This window comes from Mobula hypostoma, chromosome X1, assembly GCF_963921235.1.
Source record: "Mobula hypostoma chromosome X1, sMobHyp1.1, whole genome shotgun sequence".
Classification (NCBI taxonomy): domain Eukaryota; kingdom Metazoa; phylum Chordata; class Chondrichthyes; order Myliobatiformes; family Myliobatidae; genus Mobula; species Mobula hypostoma.
Genome location: NC_086128.1, coordinates 187,579 through 206,530, shown reverse-complemented (window position 1 = coordinate 206,530; position 18,952 = coordinate 187,579). Strand labels below are relative to the sequence as shown.

The window sequence follows — 18,952 nt, the reverse complement described above, 5'->3', positions numbered from 1 at the left end:
CCTGCAAGAAGAACCTTCCATTATTCTGTCTGGCAACCAACTACTCTAAATGTACAATAAGAAAGAAAGAACGAATAATGAAAGAAACAATAATCTGCCTATGCCGCTCCTCACTGAAGCCCCGATGAGCCAAAACCTCAACTTCCCACACTAACACTGGCCCACTCCCAAGATGGCCACTTTACTATCTGTCTGTCTGTCTGTATCTTGTTTTACGGCGGTTGGCATCCAGCTTAATGGTGCATTACCGCCACCCTCTGCTCTAGAATGTGCACCAGACATATATTCTAAATCCCTTCACCCAATCTCACTCACACACACGCGCACACACACACGCACACACAAACCTACACTTCACCCTCCCATCTTTGACCATCCTAGTATCCTATTCCTGTTTATTTGTCATATTCTATAAAAAACCCCTGTACCCCTTAAAAACGCTAAAAATACCCGGACTTGTGCTCTCTCACCCATGCCCAGCAACCCTTTTAATGTGAATTCCTGCATCCCCAACTCCCTTAATTTATTTCTCATCATCTCTCTCTGTATCCCATACTTCCTGCAACTCAGAACTACATGTTCTACTGACTCCTCTTCCTGACATTCCTCACACAATCCTGTCTGGTGTTTCCCTAGCATTTTCAATGTTTTGTTTAATGCACAATGCCCCAGCCTTAACCTAGTCCACACAATTTCCTCTCTTCTGTTTCCATTACCTACCCTAGTAACTGCAACACTCTTTTGTATTTGATATAAATGCCTCCCTTTCCCCTCCCTGTCCCATCTTTCTTGCCACATTCGGTTGACTTTTTCCCAGATTACACACTTAACCTCTGCTTTACTGATACTAATGTGCATTTCCACATTTTCTTTCTTTAACGCCCTCTTTGCCAACTCATCCACCCTCTCATTCCCCTTCACCCCTACATGTGCTGGAACCCATAGAAATTTTACCTGACCTCCCTGATTTGCAATTCTTGTCACTAACTGAAGGACTTCATAAAGTACATCTTGCTGACTGTTTGTGTGAAAAGACCTTAAACTTGCTAGAACTGAGGAAGAATCTGAACATATCAATGCTTTGGCTTGTCTGGCTTTCTGCACCCATTGCAATGCAACCAACACTGCCAGCATCTCCACTGTAAACACCCCTAACTTATTAGATGTTCTTCTGCTGATTCCAATTTCTTTTGCTGGTATTACCACCCCAAACCCTGTCACTCCTGTTTCAGGTTCCTTCGCACCATCCGTATAAATGTGAGTATAATCACTATACTTTTCCATCACATGACAGTTAAATGCATTTACCAAATCTGTTTTATATCTTTCTTTCCTTTTTACCTCTAACAAATGCCAGTCTATGTCAGGCCATACAAGTTTCCATGGAGCTACAACCGGATAAACTACTGAAGGACTTATCCTCAGATCAAATACTCCACATTCTTTCGCAATATCATTCCCTACCCGACTAAAGGTATCCCTCTGAAACCTCCCATTTTCCCAGCACTCCTGCAACACTCCTCTAGTAGGGTGAGAATCATTGTGCCCCTGCAAGTTAGCCCAGTAGTTTGTCATCAGTTGCATCCTTCTTAGTTCCAAAGGCATTATTCCCATTTCTACCTATAGGGCTGCCACTGGTGACGTTTTAAAAGCCCCACTGCACACTCTCAAGACCTGAGCCTGAATCACATCCAGTTTCCTTATAAGAGACTTAGCTGCTGATCCATATACTATATTTCCATAATCCAATACAGATCTTACTAAAGCCACATACATTCTCTTCAAAGCTGAACAACTTGCTTCCCATTCCCTACCAGTCAAACATCTCATCACATTTATTACTTTTTTACATTTCTCCTCAACTTTCCTGATATGGTCTGCCCATGTTAATCGTGAATCAAATATAACTCCCAGAAATTTAAATGATGCAACCCTTTCTAATTCAACCCCATACATCCTTAACTTCTTCCCTACCTCAACCCTTTTCCTGGTAAAAAATACAGTTTGAGTTTTATCTACTGAAAATCTACATCCCCAATCATAACCCCACTCCACCACATCATCAATTGCTTCTTGTAGTTTCCTGATTATATAGTCCATGTTCCTGCCTCTTTTCCACAAGGCCCCATCATCCGCAAACAGTGACCTACCTATATCCACTGGTACCTTTGTGAAGACATCATTGATCATAATCATGAAAAGTAATGGGCTAATCACACTACCTTGAGGTGTGCCATTTTCCACTATGTACTGTTTTGATAATTCTGATCCAATCCGAACTTGAATTTTTCTACCAAACAAAAAATCTTTAATCCAATTAAAAACTCTCCCACCAACCCCCATTTTGTGCAGTTTAATTAATAATCCTTCCTTCCACATCATATCATAGGCTTTTTCAATGTCAAAGAACACTGCCACTACTGACTCTCTATTTGCCTGGGCCTTCCTTATTTCAGTCTCTAACATAATCACTGAGTCCATGGAATTCCTTCCCTTTCTAAAACCACTCTGATAACTTGCCAGCATTCCCCTTTTCTCAAGCTCATATGATAACCTTTCTGTTATCATCCTTTCCATTATCTTACATATACTTGATGTTAATGCAATTGGTCTGTAGCTAGTGGGTTTTGACAGATCCTTGCCAGGCTTCCTTATTGGAATTACTACTGCTTCTTTCCATGCACTTGGTAATCTTCCCTCCTCCCACACTCTGTTATAAAAATGCAGCAACTTCAAGAGCGCTCCTTCTCCTAGATTTTTTAGCATCACAGAGCATATCAGATCTTTCCCTGGGGAGGTTGGTCTCGATCTCTTTATTGCTCTCACCATTTCTGCTAATGTAAATGGATCATCAATTATATCATCTGTTCCTTCCCTCCTGCTTAACACACCTGGGTGTTGGCTCATTATTCTTTCCCTTCTTCTTCTCCCTTCTTCAGACAAATTTTCTGAACTGTGTATCAGTACAAATGACTTGGCCATGACCTCAGCCTTATCCCTACTGGAGACTGCAGTTTCCTCCTCAGATATCATTACTGGATATTCCCATTCCCTTCTATCTCATCTCCTCCCATCCTCTTAATCATTCCCCATATCTCTCCCACAGGTGTTGTTCTTCCTACCTTGTCACAAAAACCCTCCGACTTGCCCTTTTAGCTTGACGTATAGTTCTTCTCACCACTGCCTGTGCTTTCTTATATTGAACCAAATGCTGCATATTATGGGTTCTTTTAACTAGCCTGAATGCTCTATTTCTGTTTTTTACAGCCTGACAACATTCCTCTGTCCACCGTGGTACCAGTTTTCTATTCATCCTATTTTTACTCCTAGGTATAGATCCTTCTGCTGCTATGATAATTGCTGAAGTCACCTGACTGTTTAATTCATCTACATTTCCAGAAATATCAATCTTTGTCAACCCTTCTTCACTCAACTTCTGGAACTTACCCCAATCTGCTTTTTCAAACACCCACTTTGAGGTTCCGCCACCTGGTCTTACTTCAACTCTTTCACCCACTGAACACAAAACTGGGTAGTGATCACTGCCTACTGTTGAAGCAGTCCAAGCTTCCCAGTTACTAATGCCAGCCAAGGTATTAGACACTAACGTAATATCTAACACTGACTCAGTTCCTGTTGTTATATCTATCCTTGTGCCGCTACCATCATTCATACACACCAAATCCCTTTCTTCCATCAAATCTTCAATTACCTTTCCATTTGGATCTGTAATCTGATCCCCCCATATTGTGCTATGAGCATTGAAATCTGCACACCACACTACTTTATGTCTGTTTTGTCCTTGTATCTTTAATAGGCTGTCCAAATCCAACCTTTTACATGGATTGTAGTAGTTAATTATAACCACTCCCTCCCCTCTCTCCCACAATTCCACCACTATGTTTTCCTGATCATCTCCTTTCTCCAGTACCCTATATGGTATACCTTGCTTGATTAACATAGCACAACCCCCTCCTCCCCCTAGATTTCTATCTTTCCTTATCATTCTATACCCATATACCACAAAGTCTAAAGTTGGTTTCAACCAGGTTTCCTGAATACACACTACATCCGGTTTTACAACCATTTCTTTAATAAAGTGCTTGAATTCCTGGCTATTGGCCAGTAAGCTCCTTGCATTCCATTGTAAAAGAATCACCATAATTAGTATTAACCAACACATGACACTTCCTGGCTTGACTGATTACTGAGGTTCTCCCTCACTTCCTCCCATGTCAGTCCTACTAACCCTAAATGGTTTACTGCTGCTTTTACCACCAGCTGAATTTTGTCACTTTTTGACTTTACCTCAGCCGTACTATTAATCACTCCTGCAATGAATGTTACTAGAGCCTTTTTGTCTACATAAATCCTGTCATTTGTTCTTTGTTGCATCTCTCGTATCCCTATTGCTCCCTGTTCATTAGGAGCATTATTCTGTTCTCTTGACATTCTTACAGCTTCTGCATAAGTGATCTTTCTTTTCACTCTTATTTCTTGAATTTTAGTCTCCCGTCTCACAACCTCACACCCACTATATGCAACATTATGAGCTCCTCCACAATTGCAGCATTTTGGTTGAACTCCTGTTCCACACTTTCCATATTCATGATCACCCCCACATCTAGCACATCTCCTCTGCCTTTTACAGTTTTTAGCCACGTGTCCAAACCTTTGACAATTATAGCACCTCAATGGCTTTGGCACATACACCCTTACTGGGTAACTCATGAAACCCAGGAACACCTTCCTTGGCACTCTTTCTTCAAATTCAATCAATACAGATTCACTTTCCTTTTTCACTCCCTCCTTTGTTGTTTTCAGTCTTTGAACATTCATTACTTTCCCTCCTTTGATATTCCTCTTTATCTCCTCCATATTTATACTCATTGGTATCCCCGTGATCACTCCTTTACAACCACTGTTTTGTGCTCCCACCCTCCCAGTGTATTCCACCTTGTACTTTCCTATCTCTTTTAGCTTGAGTGCATTCTCAAGTTGTTCCTCATTCGCACATCTTACCAATAAGTTGCCATCATTAAGGACTTTTGCAAATACTATTTCCCCTATCTTATTTGTCGGAGTTGTTGTTAGCACAAACAGGTTAATTTTCTTCATATGTCCCTGAGCCTTCTCATTAAACCTAATTATGACAACACCTCCTCTCTGAGCTTGTTCATCTTCCTCCCTTTCAGAGCTTTCTCCACTATCATTTCTTATTCTTTTATTCCCTTTGTCTTGGTTTTTATTCATCTGACCCCTTACTACCTCCTCATTCCCTTTATTTCTCCCTTCACAATAATCCACCTCTCCCCAGCTGCCTACCTCTGGTCCCAAGTCTCTATCCCTCTCCTTCTCCACTTTCTTTCCCTCAACCCCGCCTCTTATCTTGTCCGCCATTACCAGACCCACACAACCTCCTCCCAGCAATTTCCGTTCCTTCCCCACTCTCTTTCCCTCAACAGGTTCCAAAACACACTCACGCATCAAGCAAAACACAGCCAGCTTCCAGTCAAGCCAACTCAGCCACTCCACCCTTGCCAGGCACTCAACCCCCAGCCGGCCACTTTACTAAAAAAACACTTCCTTTTATTGGTCCTTACCAAGTACCTGTTATGTGTAATCCAATGTCTGCTTGGGAATTGTGGCATGCAAAATGTGCCAAATGCCTCCCCACTTCTTTTAAACTGTCTCTCCCTCGAAGCAATCTGCTGTGACTTGGGACTGAGGCATGCCTCATTAAATAAACTTTACACCATTTGGCTCCATGATCTATGGCTGTCACTGTGTTCCAGTCTCAATTCTTAACAGCTGCATTAAACATAGCAAGACCTTATCAATATTTACAACCACTCTTCCACAAATGGGAATCTTTCATCCAATATTGTCTCATTTCTATGTATGAGATAAAGCTTCTCCTCTTCAGGGGAGAAAAGTAAGATAGGTGGAGGGGTAGGTAGTGCTGAGGAAGCAATGCAATTGCAGAAGCCCGGAGACAAATTGGAAGCATGTGCAAAAAGTGGCAGATGGAATACAGTGTTGGGAAATCTATGATAATGCATTTTGGTAAAAGGAACAATAGTGCAGACTGTTATCTAAATGGGGAGAAGGTTCAAACATCAGAGGTGCAGAAGGACTTGGAATTCTTCATGCAGGACTCCGAGAAGGTTAATTTACAGGTTGAGTCTGTGGTAAAGAAGGCAAATGCAATGTTGACATTTATTTGAAGGGGAATAGAATATAAAAACAAGGAGATAATGCTGAGCCTTTATAAGACACTAGTCAGGTCACACTTGGAGTATTGTCAACAGTTTTGGGCCCCATATCTCAGAAAGGATGTGTTGTCATTGGAGAGAGTCCAGAGGAGATTCACAAGGATGATTCTGGGAATGAAAGGGTTAACATATGAAGAATGTCTGGCAGCTTTGGGCTTGTACTCACTGGAATTTAGAAGAATGCGTGAGGATCTTATCGAAACCTACCAAATTTTGAAAGGACTAGATAAGGTGGATGTGGAGAGGATGTTTCCTATGGTGCGGGTGTCCAGAACTGGAGGACACGGCCTCAAAATTGAGAGGCGACCATTTAGAACAGAGTTAAGGAGGAATTTTTCACTCAGAGAGTATCCAGTGAATCTGTGGAATGCTCTGCCACAGACAGCTGTGGAGGCCAAGACCTTCATTTAAAGTGAAAATTGATAGTTCCCTGATTGGGCAGGTCATCAAAGGATATGACGAGAGGGCAGGTGTATGGGGTTGAGTGGGATCTCGGATCACCCATGATGGAGTGGTGGGGCAGACTCAATGGGTTGAAGCTCTGAATCCTTTTCTTTTCTAGTATGAACCACGTGGAGCAATTTGCAGGCAGGCCATGAATGACTGTGATATTGCAGAGACTTGCACAGGGGACTCCAGCCAGGTAGGAGAACTTTTTTTGCTTCTCACAGAAATCTCATGTATTCGTGATCCTGTTACTGTCATTACTTTAAAAACAAATGGAGATACATTCTTAACAGCCGTTTAGGATGTTCCTGCTGTTTTAAATGTTTTAATGCTGACAACACTGCAACCTTAGCTCTATATATATTTTTGGTGGGCAATGATAATTATAATGGATATTTGCATTTCTTTGTTCTAGCATTAGGAATTGTGATTACATAGAATGAAAAGTTTTGTTGTGTAGACCAAAAATAAACATTAGTAAGTTGATTACAAAACTGAATTCAGATATGAAAGAACATACACTTACTATCACTTACACCATTCACAGTATAGTACTCCCTTTGATTTTCTGGGGTATGGTTTTGTACTTTTAGTCTCTGATCTCCACACTTAATAAATATCACAGCAAAGGGGAGATTGTCACAATGTGTTGAGACATTGTGACACATGTCTATAAGACTGAAGAGCAGAATTAGGCCACACACATAAAAGTTTCTGGTGAACGCAGCAGGCCAGGCAGCATCTCTAGGAAGAGGTGCAGTCGATGTTTCAGGCTGAGACCCTTCGTCAGGACTAACTGAAGGAAGAGCTAGTAAGAGATTTGAAAGTTGGAGGGGGGGGGGAGATCGGAAATGATAGGAGAAGACAGGAGGGGGAGGGATGGAGCCAAGAGCTGGACAGGTGATTGGCAAAAGGGATATGAGAGGATCATGGGACAGGAGGCCCAGGGAGAAAGACAAGGTGGGGGGGAGGGGACCCAGAGGATGGGCAAGGGGTATATTCAGAGGGACAGAGGGAGAAAAAGCAGAATTAGGCCATTGGGCTCATTCAATCTGCTCTACTGTTCCAGCATGGCTAATTTACTTTCCCTCTCAACCCCATTTACCTGCCTTCCCCCCCCCCCAAGACCTTTAATTTCATGACTAATCTGAAATTTATCAGCCTCCACTATAAATATACCCAATGACTTGGCCTCCACAGCTGTCTGTGTCAATGAATTCTACAGATTCACCACTCTCTGGCTAAAGATATTCCTCCTCATCTTTATCCTAAAGGGAAGTCCTTCTGTTCTGAGCCTGTGCTCTCTGGTCCTACTAATGGAAACATTCTCACCCCATCCACTCCATCTAGAACTTTCAATATTCAGTAGGTTTCAATGAAATCCCCCTCATTCTTCTGAACTCCAGTGAGTACAGGCTCAGAGCCATCAAACACTCCTTATATGTTAACCACGTCTTTCCTGAGACCATTGGCATAAACTTCCTCTAGACCTTCTCCAATGCCAGCACATCTTTTCAGAGGTAAAGGGTCTAAAATTGCTCACAGTTCTCCAACTATTAAGCCTTAGCTTTACATCCCTGCTGTTATATTCTCGTCTTCTTGAGATAAATGCTAACATTGCATTTGGTTTTGTAATCACCAGCTCAATCTGCATGTTAACCTTTAGGGAATCCTGCACAAGAACCCTCAAGTCCATTTGAGATACAGATTTTTGAATTTTCTCCCTATTTAGAAAATAGGCCACACTTTTATTCCTTCGACCAAAATGCGTGACCATGCACTTTATGACACTATATTCCATCTGCCACTTCTTTGCCCATTCTCCTAATCTAAGTCCTTCAGCAGACTCCCTGCTTCCTCATCACTACTTGGATAGTTGCCTCTCTCACTCTATTTGCATCATCTGCAAATTTGGCCACAAAGTCATCAATTCCATCATCCAGACCATTAACATATAACATGAAAAGGAGCGGATCAACTTCAACCCTGCAGAACACCACTAGTCGACCAAAAAAGACCCCTTTATTCCCACTCTATGCCTTCTGCCAGTCAGCAAATCTTCTATCCATGCTACTGGGGAGGAGCCCTCCCTTGGTCAGGATCAACCATAGACGTTGTGTCCCAGCTTTCTATGTGATATGCAAGCCAGGGCAATACGATATGGCGAGCACATTGTTGCCCATGCAGCAGGCTCTCTCTCCCCATGCAGCTGATGAATCCAAAGGTACGACAGAAATCGATACAGTTTGGCACCAGTGGCATCACAGGAGTTGCTAGTCAGTGTTGAACTCAATGTAAGACTGCCACAGGGACTCCAGCTCCAGAATTTTCCTCAGGGTTTACTCACAAAGCCCTCCCCATGAGTGGGTATAGCCGCAAGACAATGGAGGTTTGAGATCAGACTTTTCCTTCTTGTCGATGACCTGCAAACCACAGTGGATGAGCCCTATCTACCTCAAGTGACTGGTTTTAAGGCCCTAGTAACCCACCTTTGCTCCTTCTCCTGTCAGTAGAAACGGTTCTGCTTAGTTGATAAGCCACATGTGAAGGCCAGGAGCTGAACTTGGTTGCCAGAGGTAATTTGAGGTGCTCACCATTGGGAGCATTTAATTGATAGGAGCTTATCCCCCACTACCTTTCCAGCCAGTATATTTCCTGTAATATCATGAGATCTTATCTTGTTAAGCAGCTTCATGTGTCGCACCATGTCAAAGTCCTTCTGAAAATTCAAGTAAACAATATCCACTGACTTCCCTACGTGCATCCTACCTGTTATTTCCTCAAAGAATTCCAACAGATTTGTCAGGCAAGATTTCCCATTAAGAAAACATGAAACCTGAAACCTCATCCTTAATAATGGACTCCAATATCTTCCTAACTACTGAAGTGAGGCCAACTGGCCCATAACTTCCCTTTTTCTGCCTCCCTCCCTTCTTAAAGAGTGGAGTGACATTTGTAATTTTCCAGTCTTTAGGAACCATACCAGAATCTAGTGATTCTTAAAAGATCACTGCTAATGCCTCCACAATTTCTTCAGCTACCTTCTTCAGAACCCTGGTGTTTTGACCACCTGGTTCAGCTGACTTGTCTACCTTCAGACCCTTCTGCACCTTCTCCTTTGCAACTGCACTCACTTCTGACTCCAGACACTCTCAAATTTTTGGCATACTGCTAATGTACTCCACAGTGAAGAATGATGCAAAATACTTATTAAGTTCATCTGCAATTTCTTTGTTCCCCAATACTACTTCTCCACCATCATCTCACAGCAGTCCGATATCCACCCTCACCTCTCTTTTACTCTTCATGTATCTGAAAATACGTTTGGTATTCTCTTTGATATTATTGACTAGCTTACCTTCATATTTCATCTTTTCTCTGCTTATAGCTTTATTAGTTGCCTTATGTTGGTTTTTAAAAGCTTCCTAATCTTCTTCCCATTGATTTTTGCTCTATAATATGCCTCTCTTTTCCTTTTATGCTGCTTTTGACTCCCCTTGTCAGCCGTGGTTGTTTCATCCTCCCTTTAGAATATTTCTTCATTGTTGGGGGGATATATCTTTCCTGTGGCTTCCAAATTGCTCCCAGAAACTCCAGATGTTTCTGTTCTGCTGTCATCCCTGCTAGCATCCCCTTCCAATCAAACTTGGTTAGCTTCTCTCTCTTGCCTCTCTAATTCCCTTTACTCCACTGTAATTCTAATGCAAATGACTTTATCTTCTCCCTCTCAAACTGCAGGGTGAATTCTAATATATTGTGATCACTGCTTCCTTAAGTGTTCCTTTACTTTAAGCTCCCTAATCAAATCTGGTTCATTACTCAACATCCAATCCTGAATAGCTTTTCCCCCAATGGGCTCAACCACAAACTGCTCTAGAAAGCTATCTCATAGGCATTCTACAAAATCCCTCCCTTTGGATCAAACACCCAGCTGATTTTCCCAATTTACCTGCATATTGAAATCCCCCATTATGATTGGAACATTGTCAATTTTACATGCCTTTTCTATGCAGCCCTCCCAGCCAGCCTCAGGGTCGCTCGGCTCGCTGTCGTCTAGGGAAACAACCCTCGGTCCCGCCAAACTGGGTAATTAGTTTGTGTGGATGCTGTGTGATGTACCCTACCCCGCCCAAATAACAGACAATACACCAGATATGATTAAATGATTTACAGTTTATAGATATTACTGGAACTATATAATTAATAGAGAATAAAATATAAAAGGATAATAAAAGGCGCTACACTTATCGAAGTTCAATCTCTTCGTGCACCAACAGTTGGAGCTCAAGGACCTTCTTCTTCACCCTGCGACTCCTCGGACCACCTCGACTGGCCACTCGGGACAATTAACGGTGGTCAACCAGACGTTCCACACGAGTCCGTCTCCGTCTCCCCCCCTTGACGAACGCCCCGCTCGGGGTCTGACCCCGTTAGCGGACTCACAGCACCTGGTCCATCCTCTCTCTTTCTCTCCTGCCTTCTCCCTCAAAACCCCGCGCATACAAAAACTTCCAGATACACCGGAGTCATAACAACTATCCCAATTGGTTCATAACATCCTCTTATCAGCTCCTAACCCACAACAAGCTGCTAGTGCAAAGTTTTCTCAGCGTTTAACATAACGAAGAAGCATTCCCGCTTATAACGTAACAAAGAAGCCATTTTAATTAGCCTCCACAGTAACATAAAAGACGAAACCCCCTTACATCTATCTCCGTTGTAATTTGTAGCCCACATCCTGGCTACTGTTCAGAGGCCTGTATTTTACTCCCATCAGGGTCTTTTTACCCTTGCAGTTTCTTATCTCTACCCATACCCACAACGATTCTACATCTTCTGATCCTATGTCACCTCTTTCTAAGGATTTGATTTCATGCTTCGAGTACCTGGGTGTCAGCATCTTTAAGGATCTATGCTGGGCCCAAGATATTGATGTGATTACAAAGAAGGCAGGACAGCAGCTACTGTATATTTCATTAGGAGTTTGAGGAAATTTGGTATGTCACCAAAGACGCATGCAAATTTCTACAGATGTACTGTGGAGAGCATTCTAACTGGTTGCATCACCGTCTGATATGGAAGGGCCACTGCACAAGATCAGAAAAAGCTGCAGAAGGTTGTAAATCTAGTCAGCTCCAGCTTGGGTACTAGTCTACCAAGTACCCAGGAAATCTTTAGGGAGCGGTGTGTCATGGAAACACTAACTAAGAACACCAGAGTGACTTCGAGTTTCGTTTTAAGAGTTTATCAACATGATATCATGGAGAGTCTGCAGCAGTCTCCACTGCCACCAGAATTCTGAATTTTAGGTTGTAAAAAGCTCATATTTATACAGCAAGACAAACACCGTCACATAATTTTGTGTGCCATCCCATGGTCATGACAAGATTAATCGTTTAAAAGACATGTCAATTATCTCTCACAACGAGTCTAACAGTCCTCTTTGTTCCCTGTTATCAGGGCTCATAATTTACCCTCAGACACGTCCTCCCTCCTGGTTCCAGGGGCCGAGTATCTTATTAATTGGCGTCCCTGGTACTGTGCTTATCATCCAAGGTTATTCTCAACATGCATCAGCAGTCTTAAGCTGGTCAAGTATCCCATCAGACACTAGTTTCAACCAGTTCTACCACGCAGTCTCTCAGAAAGGCAGTGTCCATTATTAAAGACCTCCAGCACCCAGAGCATGACCTTTTGTCACTGTTACCATCAGGGAGGAGATACAGAAGCCTGAAGGCACACACTCAGCGATTCAGGAACAGCTTCTTCCCCTCTGCCATCCGATTCCTAAATGGACATTGAATCTTTGGACACTACCTCGCTTTTTTAAAAAATTTACAGTATTTCTGTTTTTGCACTTTTTTAAAATCTGTTCAGTATACATAATTGATTTACTTATTTATTTTTATTATGGTTATTTATTTATTTTTCATCTGCTAGATTATGTATTGCATTGAACTGCTGCTGCTAAATTAACAAATTTCACGTCACATGCCGGTGATAATAAACCAGTTTCCGATTCTGATTCTCTAAAAGCCAACATTGCATTTGCCTTCTTTACCACAGACTCAACCTGTAAATTAACCTTCTGGGAGACTTGCACGAGGACTCCTAAGTCCCTCTGCACCTCTGATGTTTGAACCTTCTCCCCATTTAGATAATAGTCCACACTATTGTTCCTTTTACCAAAATGCATTATCATACATTTCCCAACACTGTATCCCATCTGCCACTTTTTTTCCCATTCTTCCAATTTGTCTAAGTCCTACTGAAATCACATTGCTTCCTCAGCACCACTTACCACATCAACTACCTTTGTATCATCCCCAAACTTTGCGACAAAGCCATTAATTCCATTCTCCAAATCACTGACAAACTATGTGAAAAGTAGCAGTACTGACCCCCGAGGAACACCACTTGTCTTTGGCAGCCAAACAGAAAAGGCCCCGTTTATTCCCACTCACTGCCTCCTGCCTGTCAGCCATTCCTCTATCCAAACCAGTATCTTTCCTGGAACACCATAGGATTTTATCTTGTTAAGCAGCCTCATTTGTGGCACCTTATCAAATACCTTCTGAAAATCCAAGTAATTGACATCCACTGCCTCTTCTTTGTCCACCCTGCTTATTACTTCTTTGAAGAACTCCAACAGATTTGCCAGGCAAGATTTCCCTTCACAGAAACCATGCTGACTTGGACTTAATTTATCATTAGTCTCCAAGTACCTCAAAACCTCATTCTTAATAATAGACTCCAACACTTTCCCAACCACTGGTCTATAATTTCCTTTCTTTTGCCTTCCTCTCTTCTCAAAGAGTGGAGTGACATTTGCAATCTTCCAGTCCTCTGGGACCTTGCCAGAATCTTGAAAGTCCATTTTGTCCAAGTGACTTATCTACCTTAAGACTTTTGAGTTTGCCTAGCACTTTTTCCTTTGTAATAGCAATGGCACTCACTCCTGCTCCCTGACACTCACAGACCTCTGGCACACTGCTAGTGTCTTCCACAGTGACGACTGAAGCAAAGTTCCCATTAAATTTGTCTGCCATTTCTTTGTTCCCCATTACCACCATACCAGTGTCATTTTCCAGTGGTCCGATATCAACTCTCACCTCCCTTTTACTCTTTATATAACTGAAAAAAAAACTTTTGGTATCCTGTTTTATATTATTGGCTAGTTTGCCTTCATCTTTCATCCTTTCCCTTGTTATAGCTGTTTAGTTGCCTATTGTTGGATTTTAAAAGCTTCCCGATCATCCAACTTCCCACTCACTTTTGCTATCTTATATGCCCTTTCTTTGGCTTTTATGCAGTCTTTAACTTCCTTTGTCAGTCACGGTTTCCTACCCCTGCCATTTGAGAACTTCTTCCTCTGTGGGACATATCTATCCTGTGCCTTGTGAACTATTCCCAGAAACTTCAGCTGTCTCTGCTCTGCTGTCATCCCCACCAGTATCCTCCTGCAATCCACATGGTCAAGCTCCTCTCTCATGCCACTGTAATTCCCTTTATTCCATTGCGATACTGATACATGTGAGTTTTGCTTCTCCCCCTCAAATTGCAGTATGAATTCAATCATACTATGATCACTGCCTCACACTGGTTCCTTTACGTTAAGCTCCCTCGTAAGACCATAAGAAAAAGAAAAAGAAGTTGGCCATTCGGCCCATCGAGTCTGCTCCGCCATTTTATCATGAGCTGATCCATTCTCCTATTTAGTCCCACTCCCCCGCCTTCTCACCATAACCTTTGATGCCCTGGCTACTCAGATACCTATCAATCTCTGCCTTAAATACACCCAATGACTTGGCCTCCACTGCCGCCCATGGCAACAAATTCCATAGATTCACCACCCTCTGGCTAAAAAAATTTCTTCGCAGTTCTGTTCTGAATGGGTGCCCTTCAATCCTTAAGTCATGCCCTCTTGTACTTGACTCCCCCATCATGGGAAACAACTTTGCCACGTCCACTCTGTCCATGTCTTTCAACGTTCGAAATGTTTCTATGAGGTCCCCCCTCATTCTTCTAAACTCCAAGGAATACAGTCCAAGAGCGGACAAATGTTCCTCATATGTTAACCCTCTCATTCCCGAAATCATTCTAGTGAATCTTCTCTGTACGCTCTCCAATGTCAGCACATCCTTTCTTAAATAAGGAGACCAAAACTGCCCACAGTACTCCAAGTGAGGTCTCACCAGCGCTTTATAGAGCCTCAACATCACATCCCTGCTCCTATACTCTATTCCTCTAGAAATGAATGCCAACATTGCATTCACCTTCTTCACCACTGATTCAACCTGGAGGTTAACTTTAAGGGTATCCTGTTCGAGGACTCCCAAGTCCCGTTGCATCTCCGAACTTTGAATTCTTTCCCCATTTAAATAATAGTCTGCCCGTTTATTTTTTCTGCCAAAGTGCATAACCATACACTTTCCAACATTGTACTTCATTTGCCACTTCTTTGCCCATTCTTCCAATCTATCCAAGTCTCTCTGCAGACTCTCCGTTTCCTCAGCACTACCGGCCCCTCCACCTATCTTCGTATCGTCAGTAAATTAGCCACAAAGCCATCTATTCCATAATCCAAATCATTGATGTACAATGTAAAAAGAAGTGGCCCCAACACGGATCCCTGTGGAACACCACTGGTAACCGGCAGCCAACCAGAATAGGATCCCTTTATTCCCACTCTCTGTTTCCTGCCAATCAGCCAATGCTCTATCCACGTATGTAACTTTCCCGTAATTCCATGGGCACTTATCTTGTTAAGTAGCCTCATGTGTGGTACCTTGTCAAAGGCCTTCTGAAAATCCAAATATACAACATCCACTGCATCTTCCTTGTCTGGCCTACTGGTAATTTCCTCAAAAAATTGTAATAGGTTTGTCAGGCAGGATTTTCCTTTAAGGAATCCATGCTGAGTTCTGCCTATCTTGTCATGTGCCTCCAGATACTCTGTAACCTCATCCTTGACAATCGACTCCAACAACTTCCCAACCACCGATGTCAAGCTAACAAGTCTATAATTTCCTTTTTGCTTCCTTGCCCCTTTCTTAAATAGCGGAGTGACATTTGCAATCTTCCAGGCCTCCGGAACCATGCCAGAATCTATCGACTTTTGAAAGATCATCGCTAATGCCTCCGCAATCTCCACAGCTACTTCCTTCAGAACACGAGGGTGCATTCCATCTGGTCCAGGAGATTTATCTACCTTTAGACTATTCAGCTTCCTGAGTACTTTCTCTGTCATAATTGTGACTGTGCACACTTCTCTTCCCTGCCACCCTTGAGTGTCCGGTATACTGCTGACGTCTTCCTCAGTGAAGACTGATGCAAAATACTCGTTCAGTTCCTCCGCCATCCCCTTATCTCCCATTTCAATTTCTCCAGCATCATTTTCTATCGGTCCTATATCTACTCTCACCTGTCTTTTACTCTTTATATACTTGAAAAAGCTTTTAGTATCCTCTTTGATATTATTTGCTAGCTTCCTTTCATAGTTAATCTTTTCCCTCTTAATGACCTTCTTAGTTTCCTTTTGTAAGGTTTTAAAAACTTCCCAATCCTCTGTCTTCCCACTAATTTTGCTTCCTTGTATGCCCTCTCCTTTGCTTTACTTTGGCTTTGACTTCTCTTGTCAACCACGGTTGCATCCTTCTTCCAATGGAAAATTTCTTCTTTTTTGGAATATACCTCTCTTGCACCGTCCTCACTTCTCACATAAACTCCAGCCACTGCTGCTCTGCTGTCTTTCCCGCTAGTGTCCCTTTCCAGTCAACTTTGGCCAGTTCCTCTCTCATGCCACTGTAATTTCCTTTACTCCACTGAAATACTGACACATCAGATTTCGGCTTCTCTTTTTCTAATTTCACAGTGTACTCAATCATGTTATGATCACTGCCTCCTAAGGGTTCCTTCACCTCAATCTCTCCAATCACCTCCGGTTCATTACACAATACCCAATCCTGTACAGCCAATCCCCTAGTGGGCTCAACAACAAGCTGTTCTAAAAAGCCATCTCACAGACATTCTACAAGTTCTCTCTCTCTTGAGATCCAGTGTCGACCTGATTTTCCCAATCCACTCGCATGTTAAAATACCCCACAATTATCATAACACTGCCCTCCTGACAAGCCTTTTCTATTTCCTGTTGTAATTTGTAGTCCACATCACTGCAGCTGTTTGGAGGCCTATAAATAACTGCCATCAGGGTCCTTTTCCCCCTGCTATTTCTTAGCTCAACCCATAAAGATTCTGTACCTTCCGATCCGATATCACCTCTTTCTAATGATTTAATATCATTTCTTACCAATAAAGCCATGCCTCCCCCTCTGCCTACCTTCCTATCCTTCCGATACACCGTGTATCCTTGGACGTTCAGCTCCCAGAGACATGCATCCTTTAGCCAGGTCTCAGTGATGGCCACAATATCATACCTGCCAATCTGTAGCTGTACGACAAGATCATCCACCTTATTCCTTATGCTACATGCATTTAAGTATAACACCTTAAGACCAGTATTTGATACTTTTTGCTTTGATTTCACTGCAACTTTATTGCACTGCAACTCATCCCAATGGCTACACGTTTGCCCCATCACCTGCCTGTCTTTCCTGACATCTTTACTGCTCACTATCTTAGATTTATTTTATTTCTGTTTTCCCCTTCCTCTGCTCTATCATTCCGGTTCCCATCCCCCTGACAAATATTATTTGCATCATTTTCCAGTGGTCCGATATCCACTCTCGCCTTGAGGATGTAACGAGTAGAGTGGATAGGGGAGAACCAGTGGATGTGGTATATTTGGATTTTCAAAAGGCTTTTGACAAGGTCCCGCACAGGAGATTAGTGTGCAAACTTAAAGCACACGGTATTGGGGGTAAGGTATTGATGTGGATAGAGAAGTGGTTGGCAGACAGGAAGCAAAGAGTGGGAATAAACGGGACCTTTTCAGAATGGCAGGCGGTGACTAGTGGGATACCGCAAGGCTCAGTGCTGGGACCCCAGTTGTTTACAATATATATTAATGACTTAGATGAGGGAATTAAATGCAGCATCTTCAAGTTTGCGGATGACATGAAGCTGGGCAGCAGTGTTAGCTGTGAGGAGGATGCTAAGAAGATGCAGGGTGACTTGGATAGGTTGGGTGAGTGGGCAAATTCATGGCAGATGCAATTTAATGTGGATAAATGTGAGGTTATCCACTTTGGTGGCAAAAACAGGAAAACAGATTATTATCTGAATGGTGGCCGATTACAAAAAGGGGAGGTGCAACGAGACCTGGGTGTCATTATACACCAGTTATTGAAAGTGGGCATGCAGGTACAGCAGGCGGTGAAAAAGGCGAATGGTATGCTGGCATTCATAGCAAGAGGATTCGAGTACAGGAGCAGGGAGGTACTACTGCAGTTGTACAAGGCCTTGGTGAGACCACACCTGGAGTATTGTGTGCAGTTTTGGTCCCTAATCTGAGGAAAGACATCCTTGCCATAGAGGGAGTAGAAAGAAGGTTCACCAGATTGATTCCTGGGATGGCAGAACTTTCATATGATGAAAGACTGGATCAACTAGGCTTATATTTGTTGGAATTTAGAAGATTGAGGGGGGGATCTTATTGAAACGTATAAAATCCTAAAGGGATTGGACAGGCTAGATGCAGGAAGATTGTTCCCGATGTTGGGGAAGTCCAGTATGAGGGGTCACAGTTTGAGGATAAAGGGGAAGCCTTTTAGGACCGAGATTAGGAAAAACTTCTTCACACAGAGAGTGGTGACTCTGTGGAATTCTCTGCCACAGGAAACAGTTGAGGCCAGTTCATTGGCTATATTTAAGAGGGAGTTAGATATGGCCCTTGTGGCTAAAGGGATCAGGGGGTATGGAGGGAAGGCTGGTTCAGGGTTCTGAGTTGGATGATCAGCCATGGTCATACTGAATGGCGGTGCAGGCTCGAAGGGCTGAATGGCCTACTCCTGCACCTATTTTCTATGTTTCTAATCTCCTGTCCATTCCCCTGACTATGGAATCCCCTATGACTACTGCATTCCTCTTCTCCCTCCTTCTCTCCTGCACAACAGCGCCAGGCTCCGTGCCAGAGACCCGGTCACCGTGGGCATCCCCTGTCAGGTCATCCCCCTCAACAGCATCTAGAACAAGATAATTGTTGCTGAGGGGGACAGCCACAGGTGTGCTCTCCACTATCCGGGCATTTCCCTTCCCTCTCTTGACAGTGA

The 18,952-nt window shown here is 42.9% G+C and overlaps 1 protein-coding gene across 6 annotated transcripts in view; it reads left to right on the top strand.

Annotated features, from left to right (window-relative positions):
* Positions 1–18,952, top strand: part of adam11 (ADAM metallopeptidase domain 11) — a 287,890-nt gene that overhangs the window by 214,013 nt on the left and 54,925 nt on the right. For all 6 annotated transcript variants that reach the window (XM_063037211.1, XM_063037208.1, XM_063037207.1 and 3 more), the window contains exon 18: positions 6,838–6,918. In XM_063037211.1, the coding sequence (XP_062893281.1) occupies positions 6,838–6,918 (81 nt within the window). The remainder of the gene's footprint in view (positions 1–6,837; positions 6,919–18,952) is intronic.